The 21,118-nt window shown below is 47.4% G+C and overlaps 3 protein-coding genes across 7 annotated transcripts in view; 1 reads left to right on the top strand and 2 right to left on the bottom strand.

Annotated features, from left to right (window-relative positions):
- Positions 1-1,169: 1,169 nt before the first annotated feature.
- LOC115543086 (uncharacterized) lies at positions 1,170-4,100 on the bottom strand. 2 transcript variants are annotated; one of them, XR_003976658.1, is made up of 6 exons: positions 4,026-4,100; positions 3,233-3,278; positions 2,705-3,013; positions 2,050-2,337; positions 1,723-1,816; positions 1,194-1,335 (listed from the first exon to the last, which is right to left on the bottom strand). XR_003976658.1 is itself a non-coding variant. In XM_030355642.1 (5 exons), exons 1-5 carry the CDS (start codon positions 3,276-3,278, stop codon positions 1,197-1,199), a joined length of 876 nt encoding a protein of 291 aa, XP_030211502.1. In that variant the 5' UTR covers positions 3,279-3,300; the 3' UTR covers positions 1,170-1,196. The 2 variants fall into 2 exon arrangements, 1 of the variants encoding a protein (XP_030211502.1); XM_030355642.1 differs by lacking the exon at positions 4,026-4,100 and having other exon boundaries at positions 1,170-1,335; positions 3,233-3,300.
- Positions 2,961-10,679, top strand: LOC115543059 (uncharacterized). Of its 3 annotated transcripts, XM_030355609.1 has the most exons (9): positions 2,961-5,432; positions 5,776-5,822; positions 7,311-7,514; positions 7,652-7,714; positions 7,816-8,016; positions 8,185-8,858; positions 9,085-9,222; positions 9,454-9,565; positions 10,444-10,658. In XM_030355609.1, the coding sequence occupies exons 2-9, from the start codon at positions 5,786-5,788 to the stop codon at positions 10,515-10,517; spliced, it is 1,503 nt and encodes a 500-aa protein (XP_030211469.1). In that variant the 5' UTR covers positions 2,961-5,432; positions 5,776-5,785; the 3' UTR covers positions 10,518-10,658. The 3 variants fall into 3 exon arrangements, with proteins under 3 accessions (XP_030211469.1, XP_030211466.1, XP_030211467.1); XM_030355606.1 differs by having other exon boundaries at positions 7,816-8,858; positions 10,444-10,679; XM_030355607.1 differs by having other exon boundaries at positions 7,688-7,714; positions 7,816-8,858.
- Positions 10,680-10,861: 182 nt separating this feature from the next.
- The window catches only part of nbeal1 (neurobeachin-like 1), a 57,796-nt gene continuing 47,539 nt past the window's right edge, over positions 10,862-21,118 (bottom strand). For both annotated transcript variants that reach the window (XM_030355596.1, XM_030355595.1), the window contains 11 exons: positions 20,983-21,080; positions 20,710-20,826; positions 20,368-20,457; positions 19,889-19,998; positions 19,425-19,597; positions 18,827-18,921; positions 18,252-18,368; positions 17,428-17,589; positions 16,721-16,869; positions 15,719-15,854; positions 10,862-13,855 (listed from right to left, as the gene is read on the bottom strand). In XM_030355596.1, the coding sequence (XP_030211456.1) occupies positions 13,733-13,855; positions 15,719-15,854; positions 16,721-16,869; positions 17,428-17,589; positions 18,252-18,368; positions 18,827-18,921; positions 19,425-19,597; positions 19,889-19,998; positions 20,368-20,457; positions 20,710-20,826; positions 20,983-21,080 (1,370 nt within the window). In that variant the 3' untranslated portion in view covers positions 10,862-13,732. The remainder of the gene's footprint in view (positions 13,856-15,718; positions 15,855-16,720; positions 16,870-17,427; positions 17,590-18,251; positions 18,369-18,826; positions 18,922-19,424; positions 19,598-19,888; positions 19,999-20,367; positions 20,458-20,709; positions 20,827-20,982; positions 21,081-21,118) is intronic.

Here is a 21,118-nt window from a genome sequence, read left to right on the forward strand (position 1 = left end):
CGTAATGATTGATGTGATTACCTCATCTCCATAAGACCAAACATCAGTCTTTTTGGCACACTGGTGAATCATTTGGAGACAAAGCTGTATGGGCATCCTTTGAGGGATATCTGTATGATAACAGCAATTACTTAATTTGATCAAAGTTAATCTGTTCATCACAGATGAATGGAAAGGAATGCAACACGGGTGATATCTGCTTGATGCAACCGAACTGAGCTATATATTTGTTATATTTGTTTGTTGTTGAGTGATGTATCTTGGGACATTGATGCTGTGATAAGAGTAGATCACGGCCTAATGAGTTTGATTGCAGCAAGCAAGAAGGCTGTTTCAGGGAAACGATTAGAAAAGGTTTGAGAAGTCTGGAAGAATTGTGCTTCTGAGCATCAAAGGAAAAAAAAAACTATTTTAGAGAAATTGGAAAAAGTGGCACCTTTTTATGAGCCCTTTCTATTACACTTTTTGTTCCAAGTCCTATTTTCTTACACATGCAGCCATTTGGACACCATTTGATGATAGCTGATAACCACGGTACACACTGTAATACTATAATCAAGAGGACATACAGGCAGTTCAAATAAAAATAGATATAACTTTATTGATCTTTGAACTTTATAAATATGAAAGATTGCTCCATATAACACAAACAATATAATATATCAATATAATAATACAATATAACACCAAAATACAGTTCAATGTTATTGCTTAAGAAAAAGATTCCTTCAAACTAACTTTACGAAAAATGCAATCAATAATTTATGTACTAATAAATGGTTAAATATCAACCAGCAACGGAGTTGGAGTGGCCTACACACATAATTAATTTAATAGCAATACACCAACATTGTTAACTGTCATACATAGCTAAAAAAGCAAATGAAAAAAAAACGCTACTGAAATGTTAGACTATTAACAATAATATAAAATGATACCGTAACGTAATGCACCTGTTCTTCAGAGTTCCCTTGAATGATCACACACACGCCACACCAAAACACACTCAATATAACTAATAGACATAAACGTCTCGGTGACGGTGTCGGGAACAATAACCCCACACAATGTCTCTGCCGCAAAGGACCTAGGAGGGCGCCAGAGGTCCAACTTGCGATGGTCCTACCCCCCCCCCCCCCCAGGATCCCTTGCGGTACCCTGAACTCCGCGACGACGCCGACGGTCACCACAATATATCAGTCTCCTTCTCGGCCGTGGTCCCCATGGCACCCATTGCTGCACTCTGCTGTCTGATGGGAGTCGCACCGGTTCTCCAGCGGAAGACCTGTCGCTCCGCAACCTGCACATTCTGCTGTTCCGGCATCCGTGGTCATGCTTTAAAACAGGCAAGTTCAGTTAAGCCCCGAATAAGCAGGTGTTCACTCCCCGACAGAACTGCATAACATTCATTCTGCGCACCCACGTGTAAAGGATCGCACAAATTCATGATCCGTACTGCTCTATTTATTACTCACTGCGTCGTTATTTTACACACTTTCCAGGTGTATTGTGTCCATAGTATTTTTATTATACAGGAAAAACGATATTATCTAATAGGCCTACTGTTAAATTCAAAAGCTGTAGGGTTTGCATTGTGAGTATGAAATTCGTAACAATCTAGCTTACCATCCTGCATAGACAGAAGGAAAATGTCAACAACTTTTAGTATACTGGCGTTTATTTATTTTAGTTTGTTTGCTCAATGATCTTGTGTGCACTTACGTGGATTTCTTTTTCAGTTCTCCCGGCAAGCAAAATCCGCCCAACCCCAGGACTGGTGCGATTAAAATTAGAAGGCAGTATAGTGAAGTGAGACCTTGAAAAAAACCACATTGGCACCAGAATGAACTTAAGAAACTGAAATAGTAGCCTGTGTCGTTACAAATACTATTTGTTGTTTGGGAATGCTCTGTTTGACATGACGGGCATTACAGTTTATATACAATTTTCTCGAAAAGCAGAAAAGTATTTTTTATACCCCCACCAACCTCTAGAAAGCTACTCTACCACTATAGTCCTTATCTGCCTGTGTCCCTCAATGAAATTCACCTTTGGGCTGCTGGCAGACACTCTTCTCGTCAGAGGAAACGCCCCCCAAAGAGCACTTGATGAGTCGCGCTGATTTGTCTGAACAGTTGAAGAACGCAGTGCTAGAGATGTTGAACAGCAGAGAATTCTTATCCTGCGTGACTATGTTCTCCCATTGATGCTCAAGGACACCAGAAACATTCCATGATATTTTGCTGACTGGATAGACCTCGATGGCAGTACATGTAAGCGAGGCATTGGAGACGTCAACAGGGATGCGACGCTCTAGTGTCACTGTATCGGGGGTTGCTAAAGAGGGAAAACAAAAGAAGTTCATTAACGAAGAGAACGGGAGATGACAAAGCAAACACGCCGGGAGAATCTTCACACTTCCCTTTTTACGTGAAGCAAAAGGGAAGTCATGGTTCGAATCATTCAGGGGATCAACTAAAGTGAAAATAAATTGGCATCCTGACGTGTGTTCCAGAGGTCCAATCTAAAATTCCTCTGAAAGTCTGAAAATAACTTGGGGGAAGTTACATGCTTTGGATAAAGAGTTTATCCGTCCACATTTGTGCATTTCAGAACTAACCGATTGGGGTGGTTGAATGTAATAGGTATTATATATTATTCCAATGTTCTTGTTGATAGTGGGAATTAGTGCCTGGAGGCCTACCAGTTATGCTGAGCGTTGTTTTGGTGTCCTCAGTTTTTCCTCTACCGACGCCATGGTTTATGATGCATTTATAGGTCCCTTCATCTGAGACGGTTAGATTTCCAAAGGATACCGTTTTATCCACATTGTTCAAGAAGGTGTCAGGTCGAAGGACTTCGGTCTTGTTCGTCGGAGCATGATATCCAATTATAACCTTTTTAAAAGCTGTGCCTCCTTGAAAGGACATAGACTTTATTTCCATCTTTATTGAGTTGCATTGAAACAACACCGTCCCTCCCACTTCTCCAGAAAGAAGAAGGCCGGTACAAACTGAAAGAGAAAGGTTGCAAGTCATGTGAATACTATATTTTTACCAGTTTCAAATACACTTTGAAATCTTTTATATATTGTAGTCATATTTTGGTTTGAAATATTACATGACATGATTGAATCAACTGTCATTGATTTTAGGCTATGAGGGTAACAGCTCAAATTATTGCAATTATTATGGTTACTGCATGAACTCTTCAATATTTAAAAATGTCTTACCTTTGAAAAAGAAGGGAAATGCCAACAACAAAAATAACATCTTCATCTGGGAAAGATGACATTACAGAAATTAATCCTAATTCTTCAACATGCATCACAAATTCAGCAAGTGTAGAAAATATCAAATAACTTTTGGCCATAGAAGTCCATAATGAGCTTCTACATCACCGTTGTGCTCACCATTAGATATTCTCCATAGTCTGCCAACGCATACGTTGTGTGTGTACGTGCACAGGGGTGTTACAGGGGATTATTTAGCCCCAACAAACTTTTGAGTCACCCCTCGCAACACATCCTCTCACAAACGTCCGTGGCAACACCCACACCCACACACACCATATTGCCCACAACCACGACTGCCTCTGTGTCTGTGCTATATATATATATATACTTAATATATATGAAGACATCGGACTGACTTATATGTATATTAATAAACAATCTAGCAACCGCGTGGCTCCCGCAATCATAATTCCTTGGTGAAGCTACCATGCCATGGTGAAGGATTTGAATATTTATTTATTTATTCTGCTCCACACATTTTTGCATTCCACATGGTTAAGGTACATTCCGCATACTATGCGGAATATAATATAAAAAGTGCTTTTACGCAATATCTGCAAAGTTGTTTGTTCGGCCTTGGGCTTCCTCTCAATGCTGAATCATCTTTTGTTTTGGACTCCATTATCGTCTTATAACAACTACGCCTTGAGAACTCATCTGTAAAGCTGAAAGTGTGAACTATATGAAACGCAAGTCTTGTACTCCACACTTGAATTTTTGATGGACTTACCGGTTTGATGCAGCGTCAGCCGGTGCAGCGTTTGAATGAGACGACACTTCCTCGTCAGGGCTGGGCCTTTGTGGTCAACAGTGAGGGGGCGGCTTTAGTCATCAAGAGCTTTGTTTTCTGTGACAAGCAACAGCCACAGAAAACCTTTACTCAGTTTCATCTAAATGTGAACCGTAAACCGCTCACAAGGTTGACGGCATCCCCTTACCCATTGTTTTACTCGTGTAAACATGTCTTGGGTAAACATTATCCGAGTTGATTATCTGCATTGTGGGGAGGACACAGGAATCCGTGAGATGACCACGGACGCTTAACTCAAAATCCGTGGTGGCCTCACGGGATCACTGATATTTCCGTAATATGCCCACCGAATCTGCGCCCGTGTGAAATTCGCGCTCATATTCGCGCCCCTGTTCCCAACAACCCTGTACTCCTGGGACACGCTCATGTCCGCTACCACCCCGAGTACAACACCAGCTAGTACATTAACATGCTAACCACCATGCTAGCTAGCATGCCAGCCGCCGTGCTAAGGACCACACCAGCTTCAAAGTGGGGGACCAGGCCAGGCATGTCAGGCAGCGCGCTAAAGCAGCGCGCTCCAGCAGCAGCGCTAAAGCAGCAGTGCTAGCTACCTCGAGGGAGGCCTTGCCCTCCAGACAGGTGTGCACCAGCAGGTGTCCCTCCCAGGAGACGGCCAGGTGCAGGATGGAGAGGGGCAGGGAGCTGTCGGGGAGCGTGCCTATGTTCCCCGGTGTCCCATGTTCCCCGCTTTGCATGTGACCGGGGAACATGGGATCCGGCGAGGGAATCATTTTTTCGTAGGACGGTAGCAGGAGGTGAGCTCAACACAGGCTTTAACCACATTTAGCAGACGCTTTTTTCCAAAGCGACTTACACACACACCGACGGCGGCGGAGTCAACCATGCAGGGCGACAGCGGGCTCCACAGGCGCAGTTAGGGTTAGGTGTTGGCGTAGGACCACCACAGGGGGGGCGCTCAGAACACCAATCACAGATCTGCTCCTTGCATGTCACAGGGCAGAGGTAGCAGACTGACCGGTTTAGTCTAACGCTGTTCTCCTGGTACATGGAAGTTGCTCTTGAAACAAGTAGTCTGACCTAATAAGAATATTAACAGGAATTAAGTGTAGGAAAACATCACACCTCAATATATCAGTCAGCCCTACCTTGTCTGGAGAACTAATCGGGTATTTAGCAACCCTGGGGTCAAAGTGTCCCTCGGTGGAAAGTACAACGGCAGGTGAATGAGTCATCCTATATTCATGTTTTTATCTGCGTTGGGCGGCCATCCGACGTGTCCGGAGGTCTTTATAAAGCCTCCTTCGCCTCAGAGAGACAGTCGGCAACCCAGGATCAGGTCTGACGAACACAGCTCCACTACAGGTGAGTGAAACACACTGAAACACACTGAAACACACACACACACACACACTTGAAAATATTAAATTACTGAATGAATACAGGGTCGATTTATTAGAGTGGTTTGACTTGTAACTGGAAGGTTGCTAGTTCAAATCCACGTCCCCCCCTGGCTGAGTGTGGAGGTGTCCCTGAGCAAGGCACCTGACCCTAACTGCTCCTGACGTGCTGGCTTCACCTTGCATGGTTGACTCCGCCGTTGCCGCGTGAATGCGTGTATGAACCCTGTGAATGTGTGTAAGTCGCTTTGGATAAAAGTGTCTGTTAAATGCCCTAAATGTGCCGTGTGTCCGTCCCTCCTGTCCAGTGTGATCAAGATGCTGAGGATTGCACTACTATGCTTGGCCCTTTCTGGTAAGACACCCTTACGAAAAAGTGCTTAATTCCAGAGAATGAAGTCAAAATAGATTTGCATAAATCGCAAGGGTAAAATACTTTAAAGTCAGGCACATGATCACAATTATGTAGTGATTGATGTGATTACTTCATCTTTATAAGACAAAACATCAGTTTCAGCCTCAAAGCCTTATAGGCGTCCTTTGAGGGACATCTGTATGATAACGAGAATTACTTCATTTGATAAACGTTAATCTGTTCATCACAGACGAATGGAAAGGATTGCAACACATAGGAGGGGCTGATATCTGCATGAGCTATATGTGTTTGTTAATAATTTAGTGATGTATCTTGGGACATTGATGCTGTGATAAGAGTAGATCACGGCCTAAAAAGAGTTTGACTGCAGCAAGCAAGAAGGCTGTTACAGGAAAAAGGTTTGAAAAGTCTTGGTTATGGGAGAATTGACCTTCTGAGGCCACGTTTATACATAGCAGGGTATTTAGAGAAACAAATATTTCCCATCCTCAGTTTTTCAAAAATAATATCGTGCACATTGTCATTTACATCAACTCGCATAAATACGCCGTCGAGCGCCATTATAACTATGCCAAACCTATGGGTGGCAGTGTAGGGAGAAGGATAAAGCCATTCAAGCCAATCAGAATCCTCGAATAACACAAGCGACTTCCTTTTCCTTCCAAAACCACAATTTAAGTCATTTTTCACAATTTACCGGCTCTCGTTTTGAAGAATAATTACCGCGCCGCGAATGTGTGATTCGCTTCAATGGGAATCGCGACGGTCTATACATTCAACATAAAGTGTACATATTTATAATTTGAAATTCGCCCCAGCATTTATACCACAGATACTATAGGGTCTATAGCATATAACCACGTTTTCTGATTACAGTTTAATGTAACAGTGAGCTGACAACATCCTAATAACACCGCAACTGCAGATTAACCACACGGAGATAACCATGGCAACCGGTCAAACACATTTTTAGCTTTGCGATCATTCTGCGTGCGCATCCGGCGTGTTGGTAAACAAATAATCCCCCTATATGGCACGAGGTTCGTTCCTGTGGCCAGAAAGCGGGTGCTCACGTGACGTTAAGCATTTTCTGGCGCATAATGTGACGCTTGAGAACCAAAAACCCTGTTTCTAGAAAGTTTTTAGAAATAATCGTTTTTTGTGATAAAAATGTGGTTTTCGTGTAATTCAGAGGCCAAACCGAGCCTCAAAGAAAAAAAGCTATTTCAGAGAAATTGGAAAAAGTGGCCCATTTTGTGGCACGAAAAAATTATTGGATTTTCATGTCTTATGTTCGACAATATGACTTGCCGGCGACAGTTTTCTATTAATACATCGTTCAAATGATTGCAATTTGTTCATGTTCTGTACATTACCCCGTGAAAACTCCCCCAAAACCGTAGCGAAAAACATGTACACAAAATCGTTGATTTTGAATTGTTGCTAAACAACTCCCGTCCCTACCAGGCCTGCGTGCGGCCCCCCTGGCGCCCCGAGTCAGCCATGTGGAGGGTCTGGCGGGGGCGTTCAGGCACAGCGCGGAACCCTCGCCCAGGCTGCTCCCCGATGACTACCGCCAGGGCATCGAGCCCGCGAGGCACTACGTGGTGGACCTCAACACCGGCCGCGTGCTGGAGCACGTCAGCGAGATGGAGCGCAGGGTGAATCCCGGTATGGAGAAATGTCGAATGAATGATCCTGAATGATGCTTTGAACTCTGAACGTTATTTCATAAATATATATTTTTGGACTTTTTCTTTTTCTATTCTTTCTCCGCATGTGACTGAACCCCAACGTTTACACCCCAGTCGCCACTCGTCCTGATGTGGCGGAGGTTTCCGCTGAGATTGAGAGGCATTGGTTAGATGAAGGTGAGCGGGAAAGACAACATGAGAGAACAAGAGGAAGATAACGATAGGATTTGAACATGAAGATGTGATCAAACGAACATGCTGTCGTCTCTCTCCCCCAGTTGAAATCCCGGTCCAGAGGAGTGGCGCTGGTTGGGTCCGAGTGGAGGAGCATTTTGAAGACAATCTCCCAAAGGGTTTTAGACAGGGAACCGAACGCATGGCCTCCATTCCTGAAGGTTTTAGACAGGGGACCGAACCCACGTTCTCCATGCCTGAGGGTTTTAGACAGGGAACCGAACCGATGATGTCCATTCCTGAAGGTTTTAGACAGGGAACCAAATCGATCTCCTCCATTCCTGACGGCTTTAGACAGGGAACCGAACCCATGGCCTCCATTCCTGATGGTTATAGACAGGGGACCGAACCCACGTTCTCCATGCCTGAGGGTTTTAGACAGGGAACCGAACCTAGGATGTCCATTCCTGAAGGTTTTAGACAGGGGACCGAACCCACGTTCTCCATGCCTGAGGGTTTTAGACAGGGGGCCGAACCTATGGTGTCCATTCTTGATGGTTTTAGACAGGGAACCAAATCGATCTCCTCCATTCCTGACGGCTTTAGACAGGGAACCGAACCCATGGCCTCCATTCCTGATGGTTATAGACAGGGGACCGAACCCACGTTCTCCATGCCTGAAGGTTTTAGACAGGGAACCGAACCTAGGATGTCCATTCCTGAAGGTTTTAGACAGGGGACCGAACCTAGGATGTCCATTCCTGAAGGTTTTAGACAGGGGACCGAACCTATGATGTCCATTCCTGATGGTTTTAGAAAGGGAACCAAATCGATTCCCTCCATTCCTGACGGCTTTAGACAGGGAACCGAACCCATGGCCTCCATTCCTGATGGTTATAGACAGGGGACCGAACCCACGTTCTCCATGCCTGAGGGTTTTAGACAGGGAACCGAACCTATGGTGTCCATTCTTGATGGTTTCAGACAGGGAACCGAACCCATGATGTCCTTCCCAGAAGGTTTTAGACAGGGAACCGAACACTCCTCCATGGCGCTTGGCAGACGTACGCCAGAGTGCAAAGGGAAGATCATCATGGGACGCTGCTATCAGTTCAACCCCACACCGCTGTCCTTCAAGGACGCGCAGGTTAGAGACATACACATACATATTATCTGGACTAAGGGCAGAGAGGGGTGGGGTTTATTTTATAATATTAATGTATATATTTGCGTTAATGTGTGTTTCAAGATGAGGAGATATCTGATCTCTTAAGTTTAGCTCGTAGAAGTTGGCAAAACGTTGGATTTTTGACTTGTGGACGTAATTTGAGTTTTTGTTGTTAAAGTTTGCTTAACCTGTGTCTTCTCCCCAGGCCACGTGCAGAGACCTTGCACCAAACTCAGACTTGGCCTCCATAACTGATGGGAGTCTGCATTCTGGTCTGGTTTCCATGGTGACCAAGGACGGCGAGGACAGCCCCGTTTTGACCTGGCTGGGAGGCGTGGTCAAGGTCAGCCCCTTAGCTCCGCCCCCCTCTTGCACAACAAATTGACTTCAAAAAAAGATATAAACTAAATACCATTCTTTAGTAGAGTTTCCTCCCAAAATAACCTGCAAGTTACAAAACTGTTTCTAAAACGTGTGTGTGTGTGTGTGTGTGTGTGTGTGTGTGTGTGTGTGTGTGTGTGTGTGTGTGTGTGTGTGTGTGTGTGTGTGTGTGTGTGTGTGTTTTCTCCTCCAGAACCAGCAGGCCCAGTGGCTGGACGGATCAGAGATGGCGTACAGCGACTGGATGAAAGGTCACCCCAACGTCCGCAGCGCTAAGCCCGTCTGCCTGGAGATGTTCCGCATGGGTATGACTCAGACGTTTGAACACAATGACCACGACGGTGGCTCCACCTGCTAGAGGGCCAGGTTCAATTCCCGCCTCGCTCTATACGTCGTCCCTTCTCGTCGGCAACCTTCTTCCCCTTCACAGCCACAAAAAGCCCGTACAAATACATACAAAAAAAAAAAAAAAAGCTTTATGGATCCATGTTAGGTAAACAGGTCATGTTACATTACACCTAATAAATGGTTGTTGAGCAACAGCAAAGAAGGAAAGAACGTTCAAACTCTTGAGGTAGATACTATCTTTATCGTCATTTATCTACAGTATACTGCCGGCCTCAGGTGTAAAAGTCCAACTTAGTCGTCTGTGCATGTTGGTCTCCTGTCCTGCTTGTTTTTCTATGTGATGTTATCTTTGATTTGTTTTTTTTATAGCTGGCTTATTTAAAGTTATTCAACCTTTGAGTTCTGCAAAGTAAAAAAGCACGATCATCATTTGAGTCCAGGCCGATAACGAGCGGCGTATGCTGATCTCACAGGGACGTAATCGGTCTGAACAACGAGGTAGAACCAATACAAGGTTAATCAGTAGAAGTGATTAACGATCACCAGGATCACGTCCAACATGTCAAGGAAGACTAACAGGGCGACAGCGAGACAAATGTCATCTACAGCGTAGATATGGTCACACCTGGAACGCATTGCTAGCTATAGCTAGCTATGCATTCTGTGTGGTCGCACGCGGAACGCATAGCTAGCCATAGCTAGCTAGCGCTCTGTTTGACCGTATCTAGGCTGCAGTTTGGCAAAGAGATATGAAGAAATGTTATCTCTGGGAAGGTACAAAAGACAATTTCCTCGATATGCGTTATGCTGAACTTGTATTTCTTGTACCTGGTAGACGAGAGTTGGTGGTCGACGGTGGACTGCGAGTTCCTGAGGGCGTCGATCTGCTCCTACCCAGTGGTGGCCTGATGTCTACGCCCTCCATGTTGACCTGGTGCTGGTGATGAAGGATATAGCACGGGACATGCTAGTGATAGCACTTGATATAGCACGCAAGGATTCGATCCATTGCGCTGTTTCACTTGAATTATACTAAATAAAGTTGAATTGAAAGCAAGCAGTCGTAGAATACGAGTGTGGATTTTGTTCTTGGTAAATGGATGTTTGCTGAAGACGATGGATATTACATTGATTACTGGCACAGGGATAGTACAGTTATGAATTCATATTGAATATGCTAATATATGTTAATATGTAGCTTTTTTTTTGCTTCCACCTAGACTTTCAGAAGAGATAAAACACAAACAAAGCCATTTCAATTTAGACAAGACTTTAATAATCATTTCTCACTAGTGTATACAAAGCAAATTTTTCTGTACAGATTTTTCGGGGCAGACAGATTAAAATAATTTGTTACAATTTAGTACCTGGAAAGTGCAGAAAAGTACATTTCAAATACGTTGAAATAAAAATCATGCTGTACATTATATACTGTCTTCATAAATAATCACAGATATACACACACAGATATCCATTCTGGGGACAGTCACAAAGGATGTGTAGGCAAAGGTAAGACACAAAATAGTTATATTTTTTCGTTAGTTGATTTCCTTTTGAACTTTTGGTTCCTGTGAGACTGGGTGTTGAGGTTGGGGGTTTAGTTAGTCTTGGAATGATAGTGTTGAACTACGACAGCTAAAGGGATAACCTGCGTGATAAAATGCTAAGGACCTCGTCCTGCGCTACATAACGAGGAAAAAGGCACTGCATTCGTTACCGTCTCGGAAAAACTTAAAAACTAAAAAGTGTTGGAAAAACCCTGAAAGAAAAAAATCGAAATCCAAAACCCGCAGAGCAAAAGTTTGCCGAACGATGATAAGAGAGATGTACAAATATACAAAGAGAACAGGCCGATTATTTTTAAAAAACCAAACAAACCCTAAACATTTTAAGAAAGGACCCATAAAGAACCCTTGGTCTTTAAATACTGCAACGTTTCTCGTATGATGGACCCAGCTGGGCATCCGTGTACTCTTGAGTCCCCCTCCATGTTCAAAGGCTACTGGGTGATGCCACTCAGCCCAAACTAAGGGAGGGGGGCAGGTGAGGATGATGATGATTATGATGATGATGATGCAATGCTTTCAAAAACGCATTCACAAATCACAAATCTACGATTGATTTGGCTCAAGAAAAATTCACACTTTCAACCAACTGTCTGTTGAGTGTAGAGACGGACATTTACTAACGCCACAATCGTAAACGCGTCGACCCCATGAGGGGCTGAGCGCTCACACACACATGAATGTCACAAGCATACAAAAGTGGGTGGAAATTGGGGCGCGGGTGTGTGTGTGTGTGTGCATGTGGAGTGGATTGGGAGAGTGATCATCTACCGTTGAGTCTTGGAAAAATGAATAAAAAAACAAGTAGTAGCATTCCTGTTAAACTCAATGTCGCCACAGGATTAATGGTGACGTCACAAGGAAAGAGGATGACGTCACAGGGAAGAGGATGACGTCACAGGGAAAGAGGATGACGTCACAGGGAAGGAGGATGACGTCACAGGGAAAGAGGATGACGTCACAGGGAAGGAGGATGACGTCACAGGGAAGAGGATGACTTCACAGGGAAAGAGGATGACGTCACAGGGAAAGAGGATGACGTCACAGGGAAGAGGATGACGTCACAGGGAAAGAGGATGACGTCACAGGGAAGAGGATGACGTCACAGGGAAAGAGGATGACGTCACAGGGAAAGAGGATGACGTCACAGGGAAGGAGGATGACGTCAGAGGGAAAGAGGATGACGTCAGAGGGAAAGAGGATGACGTCACAGGGAAAGAGGATGACGTCACAGGGAAAGAGGATGACGTCACAGGGAAAGAGGATGACGTCACAGGGAAGGAGGATGACGTCACAGGGAAAGAGGATGACGTCAGAGGGAAAGAGGATGACGTCACAGGGAAAGAGGATGACGTCACAGGGAAAGAGGATGACGTCACAGGGAAGAGGATGACGTCAGAGGGAAGAGGATGACGTCAGAGGGGAGAGAATGAGGTCACAGAGAGCCCTTTAATCATGCCGACGCACCAGCCCCTGCCTTGGTGCCACCATGACTTTAAATGCAGTCTCAGCCACGTGATGGCAAGTAGGGTACTGGAATTTAAAAAAATAACACGAATAAATTACAAAAAATCAAGCAACCGAGGTCGATTCAAGTAACCGTTGTGTGTTACAAGCAGAGACGGCCCGGGGAAAGGGTAGTGTTGTCTGTAAATTGGTTTCCTCATGTATCTGTAGTGTGTGCGTGCACGTGTGCGTTAGTGTTTTGGTTCAGTTATGGAGGTACAAGAAAAATAACCGATTCTTTTTGCAAACAGACACGCCTTTGTCCAATCTCCGTCACTCGAATGGCGAGGCCAAAGTACAGGGCGCATGCGTCAGGGTCTGACCACACTGTCCTAACCAGCGATGGCAAACGACCAAAGAGAGCCATGAAACAAACACGTCAAACAAATAAACAACAACAAAGCAGAGTCGCGCGCTCCAACGACCTCTCACGGACCACAGACCGACGACAAGTCGCAGCGGGGAACGTCGGCCGCCATTCCGACGACACCGTGCTAACTCTGTTAGCCCGCGAGCGGCGCACTCAGACGAAACGAAGGCTGTGAAGAAAAACAAACCAAAACAAAGAAAAACGAAAGTCGAGCAGTTTGTCTTGTGGATCAAAAGGCGACGGAGAAAGTGATTTGTGGTCGCGCGTGTCCACACACACGCACTGAATGTCACACACAAGGTGTCATGGTGCTAGGCTGTTGGGGGGGGGGGGGGGGGTGGAGCCAGCCCCCATGGCGCCTGCACCAGGGGGAGACACACACACACACACACACACACACACACACACACACACACACACACACACACACACACACACACACACACACACACACACACACACACACACACACACACACACACACACACACACACCCCTTTTCAAACGGAGCAGCGAATCGCTGTAGGTGGCGTGCTGGCTGGTTCTTGGTGGGGGGATTGGGGGGGGGGGGGTGAAGGTGCTGCTAGGAGGATGACAGGCTGTGGCTGTGTGCGTGGGTGTAGACAGAGCGTATGGTTGCAGGGTGGTGGTGGTGGTGGTGGTGGTGGTGGGGGGGGGAGGGCTCAGTCCCCGTGCTGGTTGCCCCCTCCACCCTGGTGGTACTCGGTCTCGCCGGCCGAGATCTGGGTGAGCCGGCGGCTGCTGGAGCCCCACAGCTTTCGACCAATCAGCGGGCCCGGTCGCATCTGAGGAGGAAGAGGAGGAGGAGGAGGAGGAGGAGGAGGGAGAGTGACGATGAAGGGAGAAGGGGGGAGGAAGGGGAGGTGATTCCATGAGTGATTTGGAGCCAGAGAGCGTTGATCATGAGACATGCGTTGGAAGAATCAACATATCAATAAACAGCAGATGAACCAATGGCAAGGGGCTGGGTCGATCAGGTGAGGGGGAGCGATTGGGGGTGTGGGGGGACATGTTTCAATCTGATGTTCATCAAGATATGAGATGTTATTGTGATGCAAGGCCATGGGCATTCTTGCTTTACCACACACACACACACACACACACACACACACACACACACACACACACACACACACACACACACACACACACACACACACACACACACACACACACACACACACACACACACACACACGTCCCTCTGCTGCCCTCTGGTGGTGAAAATGATAACGATCCAAAGAAAATAAAAAAGCAAAAACAACTACGTGTGTGTGGGCTGCCCTTGGCACACCTGGATAAAAACACACATTGATATGATCAGCCTGGTCATAACATGACCCAGCTCTGGGCGGGGCCGTGGGGGGGGGTTAGTGTGGTTTGAGGAGATGGGTCACAGAGTCTGGACAGTTGTTGTATTTGCGGCGTTGTCCCGGCGTCTCGGCTTGCATAAGGAAACACACACTTTAGGGGCGTCCCACCACAGCGCTACACAGCAGTTGCTATACTCTGCCGTCGGGCTAGCTTGGCACAGACTTGATTGGCTAGAAGACAACGAGATGATGGTGCGGTACATACATGGGCGTGGCTCGGGTTAGTTACGGAAGCCTACGGTGGACAATGTTAGTCAGGGATGACGGAAGCCTTTTTTTTTTTTCCTTCCTTTCACAAAAAGGTTTTGGTCGCGAAACAAATCTGAGTCGCTTGGTCGGGTCAAACCATGATGGTTTTTTTTGCGAGGGGAGGGTCCGGTGTGTAAACTGAAGGATTGTTTGTCTGTTGGTAGGGTCCAGACCCCCCCCCCTCCCACTGATGGCACGTCCCACACCTGGCTTCTCTGTATCACAGTCAGGTCGGAGCACAGTGTGTGTGTGTGTGTGTGTGTGTGTGTGTGTGTGTGTGTGTGTGTGTGTGTGTGTGTGTGTGTGTGTGTGTGTGTGTGTAAACCATGTCCTTTCCCGGGAGTAGCCCCTCCATCCCTGAGACTAAAAAAACACGTGTTGGTATGTGTATAACATGTGTTAACCATGTTCATCATTGTGGTGTGTTTTTGTCTGCATACTGTTATTGCACATGTGTGTGTGTGTGTTTATAGTGTCTGTGTGTCTGTACAGCATCGTTGCTAGCTTAGCTTAGCAGAAAGAGGTCGTTAGCGGTAGGATGTATTGGGAGAGTATCCAAATCCATAGAAGTGGTTCGCTAAGATACGGCAGCTGGCTCGCTAACTAGCGAGCGGCTAGGTGGCTAGCTAATTGTGTGTGTGTGTGTGTGTGTGTGTGTGTGTGTGTGTGTGTGTGTGTGTGTGTGTGTGTGTGTGTGTGTGTGTGTGTGTGTGTGTGTGTGTGTGTGTGTGTGTGTGTGTGTGTGTGTGTGTGTGTGTGTGTGTGTGTCCCATCGTTTTGAACTGTCTGCAAAGCATTGTGTATGCATTGTGTGCAACTAGTTAGCTAGCTAGCTTAGCGGTTCGAGGTGCTTAGCAGAGGGGAGATTGGGGGGGGCTCTGCGTCAGGCCGGAACTCCAGGTGGTCTGGCTGCCGCAGGAGGCGTGCGGGCGAGCGTGCGCGTAGCGGCGCCAGCAGTGGCGAGGCCAGCAGCGGCGAGCCCTCCAGGCTCTGGGCCAGGTAGCTGCGCCACGCGGAGGTCCTCACCTCGGCCGGCTTGCCCACGCCCACCACGATCAGCTTGCCGTCGTCCAGCCCCACCAGCACGTGGCTCTGCTCCTTGGTGACCGAGACGCAGCGCACCGGCACGCGCATGGCGAGGGGCGCCGCGCACAGAGACAGGCTGGGGAGGGAGGGAGGGAGAGGGAGAGGGAGAGGGAGAGAGAGAGAGACAGAGACAGAGACAGAGACAGAGACAGAGACAGAGAGACAGAGAGACAGAGAGACATTACCATAAGAGAAAATGTCAAGTTTTGTATGTACGACGCAATTTGTCCACTAGGTGGCGCACTTTCATTGCAATACAAATCTGTTTAGGTAGGAGCCAGGTAGCCTGGAGCACATACAGCTTTTTGACAGCTCGCTCGATCTCTTCGCTCCTAAACCTCTGCCTCGCTCCACTACCCGTTGCATTCGTTTGTTAGGTTGATTATGGAAATTGACGGACTTGATGTTTGTACTGGGTTTGGACATTGTTATTGGCTCAACAGCCAGCCTACAGCGAGCGCGTCAGCTGAACGATCAGCCACAGGACTTGATGTTTATAGCCCGAGTAGCAAACCCTCATTGATTTTAAGTTTGAGGCTTAGGCACTTATATTTACCTTTGAGCTAGTCCCCGCTGACGTTCACATGTAAAGGGGCGATGTGATGCCACCAGGTGTGAGTGTGTTTAGCCACGACGAGCCGTTTGAAAAATCGGCCTCTTCCTGGTGACATCTAGTGACATCACAAGTGGGCGTGTCCATCTAGATGTGTGCTGTATAGATCAGTCTACCAGCCTACCCACTGGACTGTGTCAAACGTTGCTCATCTATCCGTCACACATCTAGGTCAGGGATGGGTAACTTTCATGATAAATGTGTATATCGTGTATTTGTCAAACAACAAATACACGATATACACAGTGACCCTCCCGGCTGGCCACGGCCAATCACCTGGTGGAATAACACTCTTTTAATTTGGGGGCGGGGCTTTCCGCGGGGCTCACCTGTACAGGTCCCTGATGGACAGGTATCCCTGCTCGCTGCCCAACACCACGTACTCCTGGGACACGCTCATGTCCGTCACCTGCTCCTGGAGGGGCTCGCTGGCCAGGTGCTTCCCGTTGACCGAGTACAGGTGCAGCGCGTTCTTGTCCTGCAGGGGAGAGGAGTCACTTTGAATGTTACGCTCAAGACAATTGGTCCTCAAAGTGCGGCCCGCGGGCCAATGGCGGCCCGCAGAAACATTCCTGGCGGCCCGTAATGACATACAGATGTACTTTTTTTTTTTTATTATTATTATATATTAAACAAAAATAAATAAATATAAAGGGATAAGTCTACTCTCTCTAGCTTTCAAATAAATCCTGTTACATTTGTTAGTTTCAATGCGACTACATTACTTTGAAAGGGTGAACCTCAGTTTCGTGATTTAGACCTCACTTGACCTCCCTCCCGGAGGTCCACGGTGCAATGGGTTTTTTTCACCACTGGGATGCTGACAGCGTTTCCCGCCTAATTTTTTCTTTCCTTTGGCTGCCCCTCAGTCAAATTTTGGGTTCCTAAATTGGCACTTTCTGTCAAAACTTTGAGAATCCCTGCTCTTGACAGAATGATTTATTTTTATCCTATATTTTGCTAAAGTAGCGCTACTTTAGCAGAGCGCTAAAGTAGCGCGCTCCAGCAGCAGCGCTACAGCAGCAGCGCTAGCTACCTTGAGGGAGGCCTTGCCCTCCAGACAGGTGTGCACCAGCAGGTGTCCCTCCCAGGAGACGGCCAGGTGCAGGATGGAGAGGGGCAGGGAGCTATCGCAGGGCGGCCGCAGGCAGCGCATGTACTGGCCCCGCCGCACCGTGTGGATGATCACCGTGCCGTCCTGGAGCCCAGGGGCGGGGAGGGGGGGGGGGAGGAGGTGAGCTCAACACAGGCTTTAACCACATTTACATTCAGCAGACGCTTTGATCCAAAGCGTCTTACAACGGTTCACACACACATTGACACGCCGACGACGGCGGGGTCAAACCAGGCAGGGCGACAGTGACCTCCTCAGGAGCAGTTAGGGTTAGGTGCCTTGCTCAGAGACACCCCAAGCCAGTGGATCGAACTAGCAACCTTCGGGTTACAAGTCAACCCGCTCTGCCTCCTGAGCTAAGCCCTGAAAGACCGTGCTGCTACAAAAACAACAAAAACAACAACAACGACAGAGAAATATCAGGGCGTCGGCTTCTTGTGCAGCGATTGCCAACCTGTGGTTCGGGGGCCTGCTGCGCATATAGGGGTCGCGGGGAGATTGTTTATTTGCAGACGATAGCAAAAAACAACTTCATAATTTAAGAGGTTTTCATGAGTTCTCGGAAAAAAGTCCTGTATACTGTCCAAATGAATTAGTATACACAAGCACACCCCTGCTAACCACAACAAAGCGATGCCAATACGTTTGTTGGTACGTTGGCATTACAGGCGCGATGTTGATGGGGGGGGAGGGGGGTGACATGCACAGACACGTGATGAGAGGCGTGGTGGGGTCTGAGGGCTTACCCTGGAGCCCGACACGGCCATGTCCAGCTCCGTGCTGATGCTGACGCTGAGCACCTCGTCCGTGTGTCCGTACAGCACCTGCACCGGCTTGGGGCACAGCCCCACTGGAGCGCCGCCCTGCAGGACGGGAGGGGAACGCCGTGGAGCACAGTCAAAAAAAAGGTTGTTTTACTGAGAGAACGACGCCTAGCGCAACGTTAAGGTGACCTACACATCAAATAAGATAGCATCGACTTTATTGAAAGGGAAAAAAGTATATGAAGAACATATATGCAAAGAATCAACCTGTATATTTTTTATTTTAAAGTTTCAGATCTGCTTTATATTTGACTTGTATTAGCTTTATATTATCAGTCCATACTGTCTTGTTTTATGAATGTTAAATAGGACACCGGTATGGTTACTTAACAAGAACAGTGTTGACTAATATACGTGCTGTTCATGAATCAATACGTTGTGATATATCTCCTAGTGTCACTTTGCTACATTGTGTGTGCTAATGAATAATTAATTGACGGCAGGAAACAGGAAGTGAAGGCGGTGTTGCGGCGGCGTGTGGTTGCCGTGGATCCCACCTGCTGCAGGACCTGCCACACCATGCAGGTGGTGTCCCGGGAACCGGAGATCAGATGGATGCCACAGTGGTCAGTGGCCAGACACGTCACAATGTCTGGGGATGGAGAGAGAGGGGGTGTAGGGAGAGAAGGAGAGGGATAGAGGGAGACAGGGAGAGGGATAGGGAGAGAGAGAGAGAGAGAGGGGGGAGGGAGAGAATGATAGAGGGGGGAGAGAGAGAGAGAGAATGATAGAGAGAGAGGGGGAGACAGAGAGAGAGAGGGGGAGACAGAGAGAGAGAGAGACAGAGAGACAGAGAGAGAGAGAGAGAGAACAGGGAGAAAGAGGGGAGAGGGAGAATGATAAGGGGGAGAGAGAGAGGAGTAGGGAGAGAGCGAGAGCACGAGCGAATATGTGTGTCAGATACATACTCCTTACAATTATATACTTCTTACAAAAATAAGACACGCTTATTTTTTACCAGAAATAACCCTACTTTAAGCTAAACTTTTGTTAGGTCGCGCACATCCTATGTGAATATGTATGTCTGCATGGATTTGAAGGGGTCTCGTCCGTCGGTCCGTCCGTCGGTCCGTGTGCGTGCTGAAGGCAGCGTACCCATGTGTCGGATGTGCTGCCCCACGGCCTTGCCCTTGAGCAGGGAGGTGACCCTCAGGCTGTTGTCCCAGTGGCCCCCGCTGAACAGCAGCCTGCCGTCGTGGGACACCACGAACAGGCCCGCCGCCAGCTCCACGCCCGGGGCCAAGGGGCCCGCCAGCACGCGCTGGGTCCTGGGGGGGGGGGGACTCATTACTAACACTGTCAAAAGGGTTCCCCCATTTCATAAATGACATTTTCATAATAGTGTCATCATTTCATGAGCCTTCGGAATAGTTTCCTCCTTTCACGAATAACACCTTCACATTGGTTTAATCATTTCATAAATGTACTAATAATTGATAAATTGTCCTAATAAAACTTTCATAATAGTTTGATCATTCCATAACTTTCACGACACTTACGTTTCGAACGGGCCCTGCAGTGCTTTTATCAAGGAACACTGTGTGTGTGTGTGTGCTCACTTGGGATGCGCCACGGTGGGGTCCTTGATGAAGGTGAAGTAGTTGGAGATGTTCTTGTCGTAGGGCAGCCACCCGTGGGTGCCCAGCAGACAGTTCTGACTCACCGTCACCTGGTGGTGGGGGGGGGGGGGGGGGGGGGAGAGAGGGAGAGAGAGACAGAGACAGAGACACAGAGACAGAGACAGAGACAGAGACAGAGACAGACAGAGACCGACACGGAGACAGAGAGAGAGACAGCGAGAGAGATTTAAAAATATTGTTCATTCAATTTATTATCGCTTGTGCCTTTTTTTTTTAAAATAGTGTCGCTTTGTGTATTCCAGACGTTTTCATCATAATTGTTCCATGTTTTTGTGTTTTCTGGCCATGGCTTAATTGTGCATAAAAGGACAACATGCGTGTGTGTGTGTGTGTGTGTGTGTGTGTGTGTGTGTGTGTGTGTGTGTGTGTGTGTGTGTGTGTGTGTGTGTGGTTCTCACCATGATGTCGGGGCTGCCCTGAGTCATGAAGGAATGTGATTGGTTCTTTGGTACGACCGCCTTGATCAGTGGCACGTTGTCACTGATTCCCTGGAGAGAAGAAGGGGGGAGAGGGAGGGAGGGGGGAGGGAGGGAGGGGCTATGGTTAGGTTCATGTATGCAAGGATTACATACATTTATTGAAAACAGGCTTTGCCTTGGTCGCATCCACAAGGCAATGGTATAAATATCTTAGATGTATTTCATAGCAGTCATATAGCAGAGAGAGAGCGAGAGCGAGAGCGAGAGAGAGAGAGAGAGAGAGAGAGAGAGAGAGAGAGAGAGAGAGAGAGAGAGAGAGACCTCTATGAAGAAGGACTTGAGTTCAGTCAGGTGTTTGAAGACGGTCAGAGGACAGCTGTCCAGGCGGGACGTCCTGCGCTCCGCCTCCTCCAGAGAGAGACGCACAGGGTGGGGTTCCTGCGCACACACACACACACACACACACTTTTTTATTAGGGAAAATCGTGTATTATTATCATTCGTTCCAGTACAGCTTTTGTTACAAGAATGGGCGTGTGTGTGTGTGTGTGTGCGCTTGCCTGCACGTGCGTGTGTGTGCGTGTGCGTGTGTACCTTCAGCAGCTGACAGGGGGTCTGTCCAAAGTTGCTGATCATCCCCTCCACCGCCTTTCGCTCCTTCTCGTCCGTGATGGCGTCAAGGTCGACCGCCCCTGAAGTGAGAGACACACACACACACACACACACACAC

Source organism: Gadus morhua, chromosome 4 (genome assembly GCF_902167405.1).
Source record: "Gadus morhua chromosome 4, gadMor3.0, whole genome shotgun sequence".
NCBI lineage: Eukaryota > Metazoa > Chordata > Actinopteri > Gadiformes > Gadidae > Gadus > Gadus morhua.

Coding starts and splice junctions, on each gene's coding strand:
- LOC115543086 (XM_030355642.1), bottom strand. CDS start 3,278: ATGAAGATGTTATTTTTGTTGTTGGCATTTCCCTTCTTTTTCAAAG. Junction 3,014..3,232: donor ATTTCCCTTCTTTTTCAAAG/GTAAGACATTTT, acceptor TTTCTCTTTCAG/TTTGTACCGGCCTTCTTCTT. Junction 2,338..2,704: donor AACAACGCTCAGCATAACTG/GTAGGCCTCCAG, acceptor TTCCCTCTTTAG/CAACCCCCGATACAGTGACA.
- LOC115543059 (XM_030355606.1), top strand. CDS start 5,786: ATGCTGAGGATTGCACTACTATGCTTGGCCCTTTCTG. Junction 5,823..7,310: donor ACTATGCTTGGCCCTTTCTG/GTAAGACACCCT, acceptor CGTCCCTACCAG/GCCTGCGTGCGGCCCCCCTG. Junction 9,223..9,453: donor GGCTGGGAGGCGTGGTCAAG/GTCAGCCCCTTA, acceptor TTTCTCCTCCAG/AACCAGCAGGCCCAGTGGCT.